At 46.3% G+C, this 12625-nt stretch overlaps 6 protein-coding genes across 6 annotated transcripts; 2 read left to right on the forward strand and 4 right to left on the reverse strand.

Annotated features, from left to right (window-relative positions):
- Positions 1–415: 415 nt before the first annotated feature.
- F4822DRAFT_360307 (DUF1479-domain-containing protein) lies at positions 416–2547 on the reverse strand. The gene is made up of 3 exons (XM_051456102.1): positions 1767–2547; positions 982–1704; positions 416–925 (listed from the first exon to the last, which is right to left on the reverse strand). The coding sequence occupies exons 1-3, from the start codon at positions 2212–2214 to the stop codon at positions 603–605; spliced, it is 1494 nt and encodes a 497-aa protein (XP_051311787.1). The 5' UTR covers positions 2215–2547; the 3' UTR covers positions 416–602.
- A 566-nt stretch (positions 2548–3113) lies between these two features.
- On the forward strand, positions 3114–5544 carry F4822DRAFT_360365 (uncharacterized protein). The gene is made up of 3 exons (XM_051456103.1): positions 3114–4333; positions 4402–5194; positions 5355–5544. The coding sequence occupies exons 1-2, from the start codon at positions 3256–3258 to the stop codon at positions 5064–5066; spliced, it is 1743 nt and encodes a 580-aa protein (XP_051311788.1). The 5' UTR covers positions 3114–3255; the 3' UTR covers positions 5067–5194; positions 5355–5544.
- On the forward strand, positions 5509–7131 carry F4822DRAFT_360389 (deoxyribose-phosphate aldolase). The gene is made up of 2 exons (XM_051456104.1): positions 5509–6995; positions 7069–7131. Exon 1 carries the CDS (start codon positions 5862–5864, stop codon positions 6636–6638), a length of 777 nt encoding a protein of 258 aa, XP_051311789.1. The 5' UTR covers positions 5509–5861; the 3' UTR covers positions 6639–6995; positions 7069–7131.
- A 224-nt stretch (positions 7132–7355) lies between these two features.
- On the reverse strand, positions 7356–8010 carry F4822DRAFT_432874 (uncharacterized protein; the record flags this gene model as incomplete). Its single annotated transcript, XM_051461726.1, has 2 exons — positions 7356–7489; positions 7563–8010. 2 exons carry the CDS (start codon positions 8008–8010, stop codon positions 7356–7358), a joined length of 582 nt encoding a protein of 193 aa, XP_051311790.1.
- Positions 8011–8558: 548 nt separating this feature from the next.
- Positions 8559–10351, reverse strand: F4822DRAFT_445809 (uncharacterized protein; the record flags this gene model as incomplete). The annotated part of the gene is made up of 3 exons (XM_051463431.1): positions 8559–9780; positions 9931–10170; positions 10300–10351. 3 exons carry the CDS (start codon positions 10349–10351, stop codon positions 8909–8911), a joined length of 1164 nt encoding a protein of 387 aa, XP_051311791.1. The 3' UTR covers positions 8559–8908.
- Positions 10352–11234: 883 nt separating this feature from the next.
- Positions 11235–12540, reverse strand: F4822DRAFT_360414 (ankyrin). Its single transcript, XM_051456105.1, has 2 exons — positions 12117–12540; positions 11235–12013 (listed from the first exon to the last, which is right to left on the reverse strand). Coding segments are annotated over exons 1-2 (708 nt in total). The 5' UTR covers positions 12119–12540; the 3' UTR covers positions 11235–11307.
- Positions 12541–12625: the final 85 nt, after the last annotated feature.

Genomic DNA, 12625 nt, shown 5'->3' on the forward strand with positions numbered 1-12625 from the left:
CTGGTACGAATTCCAAATTTTCATCGGTATTAAATAAATCACATTATACATGCCTGGTATTATTCGCCTAGATCTATTCTTTTCCTGGCGGTTAATATCGCAATGGATACCTCAAGAGCTGAAAGAGTCGTGTCTAGTATACACTTCGTTGAGTGACTTGTGGGTGAAGGGACTAGAAATCTACATAGATACCCCAATCGCTTGGACCAATCTTAGATCAGATATCTAGAATATCTATTTCGCCTAGCTGGCACCTTCTGCTTCCAATTCCACCATTAAGGATCTAGATCAACCGGGGGGTTACATTAAAATCATGAAATCGGCGGTAGTAGTGGCACCACAATACTCCAATTATCAAGGTCTGAGCACAGATCGGGGATTGTAACCTCAATTGGACTGTATACGTTCATCGAAAGTCTTCGTCACGCCTCGCTCCTTCGACTAAGGCGTCATTATATACGAATGTGCAATTTATATCGACTACGCTTCCCTTTTCACCTTCCCCTCTATTTCCCCAGCTCGTGGGGGTTTACTACTACCTGATGTAGATAGGAAGCATTGCCTAATTGGTTAACTAGCTAGAACTAAAATTAGACGCTTTTCTAGAATCCTAGGATCTCGTTTGCTAGCGAAGTAACATTCGTTGCTCCATTGGTATCTAGCGTACGCGGAACAAGCTTTTCAAACCCGAAAGCTCGCAATCCCTCGACATCGGCATATGAGCGGAGATCTGCTTCAGTATGCCGGTTGACGTGATCAGCTTCGCCTCGACCGCCCGGGAAATCTGGACCGGGAGTTCCGTTCAAGAAGGCGTTTCTCTGTCGCACAAGATACTTGGCGTTCGACTCCGTTACCGGACACACTGGGATGTAGAGTACACTCGAATCCGTATTTCCTTTATGGACTTTGTCAACGGCATGAATAGCTAATGAATCAATTAGATTCACCGATCAGCGAAAAGGCAGACAGATTTTTACTTACTATCGCAATGCCATACTACATAGTCACCTGGCTTAATGGCTGGGACATGAACCATGGTATGGTCGAGGTCCAAGTGCGGGTGTAATACCGCATTCAATTCCTGTCCATGCCCCGGAGTCGCTCCTTGAAGTTCACTTGTCATCTCGGATCCGGCAAACTCCCAATTTTTGGCAGCAAGATATTCCTCGGGCGATACTTGGTTGACGTCTTTAATTGGCCTAAAGAAAGGTCGGAGTAGCAAGTAAGCTGTCGATAGCTTGATTGCTGGATTCACCATGAGAGTGCCCTCAAATGGGTTCGTGGTGCTCATACTCAGCCATCCCTGGAACATACGGAACATAGAGCAGGCTCCTAGTCCGTTGTAATTGTCTATGACAGCCGGGACTCTCGTGCTAGCATCCCACGGATCGTAATCTTCCCAAGAGCCCTCGAATATCTTGTTGTACACTCCGCCGAGACCGTAGCCGTTTAATTCCCATCTCTCGACGCTACCGCCGTCGATATGAGGACCTAGGGCGAAAGTGACATCACCGGGTTGTCTTATACGTAGACGATCCGCATACGCCAAAGGCTGCGATATTGATATGGCACTTTCAGGGTCCGATGTGTGCCATAACTTCATGAGTACCTCTTGTACTCGCAGCAAATTCGGGTGCGCTCTAGCACGAAGTTGAGGCGTAGACCAATATAGTTCATAGACTTGTGGATTGTCAGGCGGGAACGCTTCTCTCCAATTAGCTAATGGTTTTTTTTAGGTGCTTTGACTCTTAATCTCATGGTGTTACCTTTTGTGTGGGGATTCTGCTTCACATACTCTTCGATTTCGTTTTTAAAAGAGCGAGCCTCATCTTCAGGAAGCACTCCCCTAATCACGGCGACGCCTCGCTTCTCGAGTTCCCCACGAAGCCTGCCGAGATCTGCGTCTAAGTCATGAAAGTGGAGGCTTGGGGTGACAGAAGGCCCCTTTTCGGAAATGATTTTATTCTCGTTCTTGAGTTCGGCAAGAAGCCGGTTCCAGCTTTGAGTTACACGACCTTCATGCCCATCAACCAGAGTCCTTTTAAGGTCAAGGAATCGTTGGGGAAGAGGTGGTCTAGCCGCTCCAGATAAAGATACGAACGAATCCGAAATATTGCCCTCCCTCTTATCTTGCGGTTTTGGAGTGGTGGCCATCATGATCGTTCGCAGCTGTAAAGCTCCTCTCGATATCCGTGTTGCTAGAGTATACGTCATGGGCTGGGTTCACGAAGGGTATATGAGTAGGTAACTCTTGATTCTATAAATGCCAGCGCGTACAAGAAGAAAGAAAGGAGGCAGGAGGAACTATTTAAGTACACAACATAAAGGACAGACAAGAATCATGCATCTCAAGTGATTGCGGATATGTCATGCATATCATCAACACTAGGAGCATTGTGAGCTTCAATCATCCCCGCACATAACGTTACTTAGATCAACGACTTAGCTTATTGACCTATTATCCGAGGATATTTATTATACTCAGACAGTATCATGATTTCGGAGATCCTGTTTATGATCGTGATGAAGTCCTAAGAGGTGGGGGGGAGAAGGGAAGAATGGGAGAAGAGGAGGGGACGCCACAGCCCCAACAGTTCTAAATAGAACTCCGATGCGGAGTTACCGTATTAGGTTAGTCCGACTTATACGGTACTCTTCCCATACGAACTTCCACCTGCCACCTTCAACCTTCAACCTTCCTGCCTACCTTTTACATAGTATTCATTAAAGAATACGGATGAAGCAAAAATTTAATTACATACTCTTCAATATACATGGCCATTACTATAATCGAAAAAAAAGGTCATGTTACTTAGAAATATCCCATCTTTTCATTTTATTTCTACCATATTCGCTTGTTAATTCAGTTCTACATCCTCACGATATTTGGAGAGTACCGAGTAAATAAGATCAATCGGGCTCTACCTTTCCTGCCCTTCCTAAATTACGTTCATAATAATGTTACGTTGCAAGCTATTTCCTCTCAATAATTAACACTACTCGATATCGGGTGTCGGAGTTGTCATTTTTGGGGTGTTGAGGTAGGTCCTGACTTTGGTCCCAGTTCTGGTCATGGTTAGATTCATAGGGTCCGACTCAATAGGCTTGCCCCTCAAGAGGAAGCAGGTCGCTCAAGCTTGTGCTAGGTGTCGACGACGTAAGAAGAGATGTTTTCATAATAATGAGGAGAATAACAACCATGTTGGACATCATGTTCCCGATACACCCAAATCCACACCTGAAAATGCAGACACAATGACATACACTTCAACTAATGGCCTGGGACCTCCGGAGTTCAACCCTTCTCCTGAGAGCAATAGCTCTCAGAATCCAGAAGGACATGCTTCCAGATTTATTGGGGATTTGAGCCCCGAAGCCATACTCATGGAAGCGACCAGTCTCTGTTCAACCCGCGATGTGTCCGTGCGAGGTGGCGTTGGAATATGGCAATCCCGACCACCCGAACTGGCCAAGTCGACACCGACAGCATCAATAACAACCGCCACATTAACACCTGGCCCCTTCGCTCTGACATCCCCATCACGGCAAGCCGTCCAAGATTTGCTCAAAGCATACGTATGGAGCCACTGCGTAGCCTGTTGTCCCCCACCGTCGGATCATGAGGTCCTTCGTCGTATTTATATTGAAAAGTTGGATCCTATCTATCCTATCCTTAGCAACCATTTGGCAACCCCGCCTCATGATGAGATCGGAAGGAAAATATTGGAGCAAATAGTTAGCCTTGCGGCAGCTGCTGACCCAGAAGCTACCCGTCACCTTCGCCTAGGAGTTGATAGCCCCCTTCTTTCTCGGAATGAGTTTTGTACGTCGCTGTCAAATTCCATCCAAACAATTGTCGATGCAGGGCTTATTTCGGACCGCGTATTCTTGATTCGCGTCCTAGGCGCCTTGTCGCTGTATATGCAACCTAGTAGCCCTGACGAAGCTGATATTCCCGCGTTGCTCAATAGCCGTGCGGTCCACCAGATGCACACTCTCGGGCTGCAAATGGCTTCAGAAGATGGCCATACAGACAGCCAATCCATTCGCTCCCTATTTTGTTGCCTTTGGACACTGGACCGTATTAATAGCGCCTTTTACGGACGGGCCTGCTTGATCCATGAACGGGACGTTGGATGGAACATCGACGAATGCATTGCAGCACAAGCACCACCGTTCCGCTTGTTTCTTATGATTATCGGTTTACTCGACAAGGTTATCAATTTATACCGCCCGGGTAGTCGACAGGAGAAGGAAATCATCACGGATCTACCGATCTTCGAGCAGATGATTATTGATGCGGACGCAGTTCGAGTTTCGAGTTCGTGTTTAGGTCAGTACATACTCTTGATACATTTGCGTATGTTAAAGCCAACTTTCATATTAATACCTACCTATCAGCCTCACTCGAAATATTCTACCATTCAGTGGCGATACTCTCAAGTCAATCGCCGTCCGAAAATCGATCGACAGCACTACCAGCCCCCTCGACAAATAGCCGTCGATCTCTAGCAGCCGATCGGATCACATCTATCGTCGGACAAGAATTCCTTGGGCAACTTTCATACCTCCCTATAATTCCGTACGGCGTATCGTTATCTCTCAGCGTCTCATATCGAAAGATGCGTCATAGCAACATCCCAATGTTTAGGAGCAGAGGCAAGCAAAGCTTCAGGGAGAATACTTTGTTATTAAAGTCAATGGATGATACGTTCTGGACGGCAAAGGCCATGGTAGCAATGGCCGAGCAAGTCCTGCAGGAAATGGACAAGGCTGTCGCGTCGATAACACAAGAAAATGGTCTGGGTGATTTTTCGAAAAAGCCCGATTCCTCATCACAGGGAGACCATGAATTGAATTCATCAGCCGCCAATGATGCAATCATTGATTATAATAATACTGGCGGGACTGTTGACGTGTCGGCTCTTGAAGCTGTCCCGGACCTAGATGTTTTCGGTTATTTCGACCCAACCTTCAACCTCGGAGCCGTAGACGCTGCACTTGAAGGAAATCTAGACTTTGGTGCTTCTTCGAATTGGTTTGATTGGCAACAACTATGGGGATAAAATTTCCTATACACCTAGTCATCAAAAGCATATTTCGCTGTCTATCTAACCAACTGTGTAGCAACAATGTGAATGCCATCCCACGCGGCCCATTTTATTTAGCAGCGGCACGCGATCGCATTATTGAGGTACGTATGCATATATAGTTGCATATCTTGGGTATCTAGAGACCCATTGATTTGGTCTTGAGCCTGAATTTCGCCTCCATTTTTTTTCTCATGGATGTATCCTATCTACTGAATAGTTCATTATAAATTGTAGCTGACCTTGAAACTATTTCTGATATAGAAAAACGGCGGGAAATTGAACACCGAGAGCAAGGTTATGTTAAATAAGCATATGCCATACACGATTCGAACCATAAGACGCCGATTGTGGTAGAAGCCCCTTGCTTCCATCGCCTTACAAGGATTTTCGCCTCACTCGATACTCCAACGCTGAGCACCACTTATTGCTACTACTGCTACCCACAGGGTATTTAATGTGGCAGAGACAGATACAACAAACCCCGCATTGCTTCGGATCTTAGGGCATCAATTTTGCCCCTGATCTACAGGTTCAACAAATAGTACCGTATAGTCTCTTCCCACGCAGATCATATACCTAGGTACATATCGGTATAATAAATACCTAACTTGTACATATCTTCATCGCCTTCTGGGTTACGCCCCCTGCCGCAGATACATTGGCGAGCATACCCTAGTTCAAGGGTCCTAGGTTTTCCTTAGAAACATTCGACCTTTGTTCCTCTGTCGAGTTCCGCAACGCAAACTCTTGGTGAGGGGACATTTCAATATGGCGACACCAACAGCTATTGCTGTGAGCCTCCCACAGATTGCTAAGATGATTGACCATTCCTTATTACACCCAACTATGACCGACAAAGAAATCCTTGCTGGACTCGAGCTAGCTAAAAGATATAAAGTCGCGGCTGCTTGTGTTAAACCATATAGTATCCCCGTGGCAAAGGATACCCTTGAAGGCTCCGGAGTGCTCATATGCGGCGTGATCGGGTTTCCTCATGGCAATAGCACTACGTCCATCAAAGTTCTTGAGGCGGAAGAAGCCGTCAAAGCAGGCGCACATGAGGTTGATATGGTGGTGAATATTGGTAAGGTCCTTGGCGGCGATTGGGAATATGTGACGAACGAGATTCGTTCTATCAACGATACTGTCTCCAAGCGCGGCGCTGCCCTCAAGGTCATATTCGAAAATGACTTCCTTCAAGACGACCACATTACCCACCTTTGCAAGATCTGTACTTCCCTCCCTGTCGCCTTTGTCAAAACATCTACAGGCTTTGGGTTTGTGAAGCAGCCGGATGGTTCACACACATACACGGGCGTCACAATACCCAACCTACAGTTAATGAAGGCCAATATTGGACCAAAAGTTCAGATAAAAGCTGCCGGTGGGATTCGCACGTTAGACGAAGTTATGGGGGCTTTATCGTTGGGCGTTACAAGGATTGGTACCTCGGCCACGACCGCCATCATCGAGGAAGCCGTCCGTAGGGGGATTAACATGCCTCCAGGTTTCGCATTGGTATCCCCAGTGGATTCTCATGGATGAAATCGCCAAATTTTGAAAACAAATGAATGAGGAGATATACTCTCAACCTATTGCTATACGACGAGTCGAATTCGCGCACTTTGAACCTTTCTAGGCGGTTTATAAAGGGGCACTAATATCAGCAACATGACGCCCCGACCGCATAAACGACAGCTTAGGGATAACGGGACAAACTCTCAGTATACCCCTTGAGAGGAAACTAAAATACGATATTACACGGAGACTTTTGATATGATATGGACTTTAATACAGCAACATCGGTCCTGTATCTAGTATTACTACTCCAATAACTATCTACGCTCGGTATAAAAAAATGACGGCTTCACCAATACAACGGGGCCAATTACTTAACTACAAGTAAGTAATATATACATTCTATCTCGTGCGCAATTAATACTCGTGGACCACTCTATTTTACCATGTGTGGTAGATAATTGTATGAACGATGTTCAATCACACAAGTCGTCATGGGCCAAAAATCTGAATCGAATTGACCACATTGTTTAATCATGAAATCACACACTTGCACTTGTCATTAATGATGTGCGGCACAATAATTCTATTTCGTTTTCGCCCATACGACTTGCGTTACTCCAAACGCGATGCCATGTTCTGTTTTTTTAGTTTTAAATATGCCCTTTTTCCTTCATGTCCTTTATAAAATATCCTTGCTTCTTGGTCTTTGTGCCTCTGAGTAGTTTTCTTGAATACACTTAATCAAGAAAGCTCCCAGCCCTCGATGAGGTGCGTAAGGAAGTCGTGCTTTCCTAGGGGTACACCCTCTGCTCTTAGAATGTCATACAAGGTGGTGACGTGGAAGTAGACCGTCGGTAGGATAAATCTAGTGAGTACTGTGAAGCATTAGCATTCTTGACTTGAAGTTCACATTATATATAAGGGAGAGGGAGAGATTCTATCGTTTACATACTGCGAAAGAATTAGCAATGCTTATCACCATATAGGGGAAGGGAATATCATACCATTCAATCGCAGGCGCACTAGTCGTACGCTTAGAAATATTGAATTGGACAGTCTCAGCCTCCTTGCCATTGATCGACTCAGGCTTAACTGCCGCAAGTGCGGCAAGAGTATCGTTGAGAAGGCCATAGGATTCCTCAAGCGTATACTCCTTAATCTCGACTGTTGGCGCCGCACCTCCTGCCAAGTACTGGATTGCCTTTTGGCTGTATATCACGGTGACGACGACCTGTAGCGATAGCGGGAACATGTCCGGGGCTAGACGGGCCTTGACATATTCCTCGGCCGACTTGCCAATAGACTTGGCGTGCTCTTCGGCCTTCTTTAGGAGAGTCACTTCGGTTTGGACAACCCGGGTTATCGCGGGGATGGTCAAGTCGTATAGGGATGTCATGGTGGACTGGTAGTGGAGTATATGTCGACTAGGCGGTAAAGGCGGGATGAATGTATTAGCTCTATAGGGATAGTTGCTCGGGAAGATCTTGATCTAAGACTAGTGAATAGCTTGGTTATGGTATATATAGGTACCCAGATAAGTAGATTCGGGGTAGCATTTATATACTACTTGTATGGGGGCATCTAAACATGGGTTATTGTCAGGGGTCATTTTGAAAATGAAGGATGAAACGATATCATTAGCCTGCAGCGAAAAGGTCGCGCTTCGCTGTCCTGCTCGATTAGACCTATTTCTAAGCTGCGGCTTACTAATTGTCCCGTACACCTCAATCATTAATAATTCAGCTTATAATGCCAATCTCAAGTTTATAATATTTCTTACATTATTCATACAGCTGAGCTGTTTCTTTGGTTTTCTTTGCAGGGCAAGGTTGCTGTGGACGTGATGATCTTGACAAATAATAGAGCTTGAATGCCATTAACCTACATGTAAGCATAAAGTACCTTGATCATCTACTTACGCGGACAGCTTAGGGACGAACTATCTTCATGTTGTCAGCAAATTGGATGAAGTTAGATGCCCGCTGGAAGATAAGAATAGTGAATGACGATGCAAATTAAATCAAATTAATGCTAGGGCAGCGCAACTAAACTAGAGGGGGATGATCTTCTATCAATTCATCGTTCGCCGAAGTTTCCCACCTCGCCACGCCTTTGTGATGTACCATGGGTACACACATGTGGTGTACTATAGGATAGATACACATGGGTATCTTGAGTAATAACTTGAAAGCAACGCAAATCGTAAATCGCAATCTGTAATTAAGAAACGCTTTCATTTCCGCCGATATAAGTCGCCGACTCATTATGGTATGTGGCGATCATCGCGATGGATTCTAATCCTTTGTAATCCAAAGCCAGGCGACAGGCTTCTCACCAGGGTTGCCAGTACGAGTATGGTCCAAACCAACGCTCGCCAAGGTCTTACTCATATCGGGTGAGTCTCCCGAATATGTCATACCTCGATACCATCTTCCATTACCACCCTGAATGACCTCTGTGATCTTGTTCTTCTGGGGTAGAGGGTTAACGGCGCCAAAACCCTCAAGAAGCTGGCTTAGGGTTAGCTGGGTGGGGACATGGTAAGCACCAAAGTGCATCGACATGCCTTGGGCCAAGCGCCAGGGTGCAACAGATGACTTGATGATGTGAAGCTTAGTGTGATCCCGAGGGAAGAAATAGTTATAGCCAGGCTCGCAACCGACGCCACCAGTGGTGTTGGTCAGGTTCAAAGCTGGGGCGTCCATGTTGACAACAGGGTGAGGGTTAGGCAAGCGATCCTTATGGCCAGGGAAAACCGGGACGGGACGGTTGTATCCATTTCGGGGGATGACGTAAACGGGTCCCTGGTTGCCAGGTCCAGGAGCTATACCACCGGTTGGCATAGGCATGTTCATGAAAGGAGGTTGACCGGGACCGGGTACAGCATTAGCGTTACGGTCCACGCCGTATTGCGGGTTCCAACCGACTCCAAAGGGTTGAGACATTCTTGATGATTGGGCTCGAGAGGCAGGTACGCGTTTAATTCGTAGATCGGATTGTGTAGAAGATCTGCTTTCTAGTGCGTCTTGTGAATCGGTGTCGGTGTCGTTGTCAGAGTCACTGTCAGAGTCGCTGTCGGAGTCAAAGTTGGAAGCCTCAGAATTATCTTCACTTTCTACGCTAGGACTATCATTGTCGTAGTCGTAGTCAGTAGTTGTGGAGGCTTCTATTGCGCAAGTTAGCGACAGCAGAGTAAAGAGAACAAGAGAAATTAGCGACAGCTTTCAGTGCTTAAGTAGTTGATGTGTTAATTATATAGGTTAAAAATGCATATTAAGAATTAAGGGTTAGGATATATGAAGAAAGAAATATCTACCAGATGTGTCGGCGTCCTCCGATGCTAAGGATTCGGTAGTATTAGAAGCGTTAATATCTCTGCAACCGGTGAAGAGCTCTATGTGCCAGAGTTCACGGCCCCTAGAATCGTAAAATGATGCAACGATGAACCAAGCCCAGGACTGACGAGAGGGATGGATCCAGAAGTGTTGTCCGATGACAAGTTTAGTGGCCGGGTAAGGCGACCCTATGGTAGGTCGCCGAGAATCCAGCTTGAAGTCTGATGAGAATTAAGAGATTATTCTCAAGATTAAAGAGCTGCTTTCGATTGATGATGGTATGTGGGAAGGAAATAGAATGATGATAGAAAGCATCGGCGGGAGATCTTATAGAAAAGCCAGCTGTGCACGTCTCTCCACCTTGACAGTGCCATGACCACTGAACTGTTGGAGCACGGTCATGTTTGACTCCCTAATAATACACTCGGTTCAGACAGTAGCCCAACATCACCAGATGAATAAGAAATGTTGGCGGTGCAGGGTGGTAGAAGCTTTCAGTGCATTGACTTAGAGGCGTAGATCCAATCCTTGGGCGCTTATTGAATAGACCTCCATCCGAAAAGGTATAGGCCGAGAACATTCACGGTTAGCATGATACAACCCAGGCTATTGACCATATAGGTTGATCCGAGCTATGTCCACATCAGGGAGGCGGCTGAATGCATGTTTTCCGACATATTCTGCAATCCGAGCTATATTAGTCATTTTGCAACATAGATGGACACACTGGGTCAGATCAAACTCGGATAAAACTCCTGATTCGAGGCCATGTGTTGGTAGGTGCTGCCACTCATGTCAAGTCAGGGGAAATAGGCCATGCAATTCCATCCCATCAAGCGATATAGCAATTATTCAGGATAACCACTCGCCGAGAATATAATACGGTCGTGCCCAAGCCATATCAGTTTGCTGCTAACAACACATGCGGAACTAAATGGCCCAAGCACTGTAACGCAACAGGAGGGCGTCAGAAAAAAAATTCACTGTGCGAGATCTCATAGAGAATACAGTACAAATACTGTATCTTCTGACCAATCACATGGTCTTCTTAGCACAGTTCGAAGCGTACTATATCAGTGACATTTTTTCTGACGCCGTCCTGCCATATAACCCTTTTTTGCACCTGGTCAATGCTCATAAAGGTGACGCGAGGATCTCGTGGCCACTTGGAGCACCTAAGGGTTCGTATGATAGCCCTAGCCTGTACACGTAGGCAATGATTCACCTAGTGATTAGGATACCTAGGTATACGTAGTAGGGTTCTTGGTCTCCCGTTTGTCGGGGTAATAGGGAAGCCAGGAAGGTGAAATAGTCTGAAGCATAGGGATGGCAGCCAGCAATTACATCGACCCTTGGTTTCAATCTGCTACGCCAACTTCTTCTTCGACCATCCGAACGGCGCCGCCTTTCCTCATCCCATCAGCTTCGCTCTTTACCCGCCTTCGCTTCTCAACCTCGGAGACAAGACCTTTCAAATAGACCTCGGCTTGTACGGTAGCGCTGTAGGCGATGGCAGTCCAGCTCCAGACATTTCTTCTCTCCGGATCGGCTCCGGCGGCGAGTAAGGTGCGGAGAACAAGTAGATTGCCGTTGCTACTTGCGAAGTGCAGAGCGGTATTCCCGTCGAAATCTGCATTTTGAACGGCATCTTGCGCGCCTCCTGGAGCATAGGTAAGAAGGATCTGTAAGACGGTATCGTGACCTCCCATACTAGCTTCCATAATAGCGTCTCTGCCTCGAACGTCGCGTCGAAGAATGGAGGAGGGGTCGTTCTCGGCTAAAAGCAAGACGACTTCGGTATGTCCCGCAGCAGCAGCTAGCATCAAGGCTGTCTTGTGTTCGTCATTGAGTGCGGGCGTAGGAAGCTCATGGCCAAGAGCAATCAAAGTTCTGCAAACTTGAAGATGGCCGAGACTGGCAGCAAGATGAAGGCTCGAATTAGATAGACCGGTAGCGGAATGATCGGGATTGTGAATTAATCCCGGATGGGATTTCACGATACGGCGGACAAGTAAGGCATCGTTACTCGAAACTGCTCGTCGTAGCCTCTTGGATGGCTCGATCCTAATATTAGTTTAGAAATGTTAGTTAACAATTGTAAGTTTCGATTTGTTCATTTCTCCAGCTCCTCTTCTTCCTATCGATCCATATCCGTGGATGTACTAACATGATGACCCGCAATTCTATTGAAGAATTAGGTAGTTGATCGAAGACATAGGAATTCCGCTTATGCACCAATGGAACCGGAACTATGACGACGCTTCCGCGGAACCAGCCTTCCAATAAGGCTGGTAAAAATAATTAGGCTCCCTTTCTAGTTGACCTTGCGCTCGAAAATTGATTTGAGTTGAATCTAACGAGTCAAGTAGTGTAGGCACCGTCGCCTATTTTTCGAGGAAGGCCAAGAAGTTGTCACGATGGTTGTTGCGAGGTTGCGAGGTTGCGTGGTTGCGTGGTTGCTGGAAGGTTGATGTTCGATTCCACGTCATAATCTGCTGCTAAAATATAGAAGGTAAAGTCTAAAAAGCTACACTAACGTCGCAGTTTCATCCCGTTGATTAATGGGTCTTTCCCCCCCTCTTCCAAGGTTTCTTTAGGCACTCCCACCTGCCTGGGGATGTACCGTAGCTTCCTAGCTCAGGTACATCCATGTACCTATCCAGGTACATTTTAAAG

Source organism: Hypoxylon trugodes, assembly GCF_022578975.1.
Source record: "Hypoxylon trugodes strain CBS 135444 unplaced genomic scaffold F4822scaffold_8, whole genome shotgun sequence".
In the NCBI taxonomy this organism is placed as follows: Eukaryota; Fungi; Ascomycota; class Sordariomycetes; order Xylariales; family Hypoxylaceae; genus Hypoxylon; species Hypoxylon trugodes.

Bases quoted from the DNA above. Each gene is read 5' to 3' on its own strand.
- F4822DRAFT_360307 (XM_051456102.1), bottom strand. From the start codon at position 2,214: ATGACGTATACTCTAGCAACACGGATATCGAGAGGAGCTTTACAGCTG. The intron at 1,705-1,766 runs GTAACACCATGA...ATTGGAGAGAAG, and splicing joins GCAGAATCCCCACACAAAAG to CGTTCCCGCCTGACAATCCA. The intron at 926-981 runs GTAAGTAAAAAT...TTGATTCATTAG, and splicing joins TGTAGTATGGCATTGCGATA to CTATTCATGCCGTTGACAAA.
- F4822DRAFT_360365 (XM_051456103.1), top strand. From the start codon at position 3,256: ATGACATACACTTCAACTAATGGCCTGGGACCTCCGGAGTTCAACCCT. The intron at 4,334-4,401 runs GTCAGTACATAC...CCTACCTATCAG, and splicing joins AGTTTCGAGTTCGTGTTTAG to CCTCACTCGAAATATTCTAC.
- F4822DRAFT_360389 (XM_051456104.1), top strand. From the start codon at position 5,862: ATGGCGACACCAACAGCTATTGCTGTGAGCCTCCCACAGATTGCTAAG.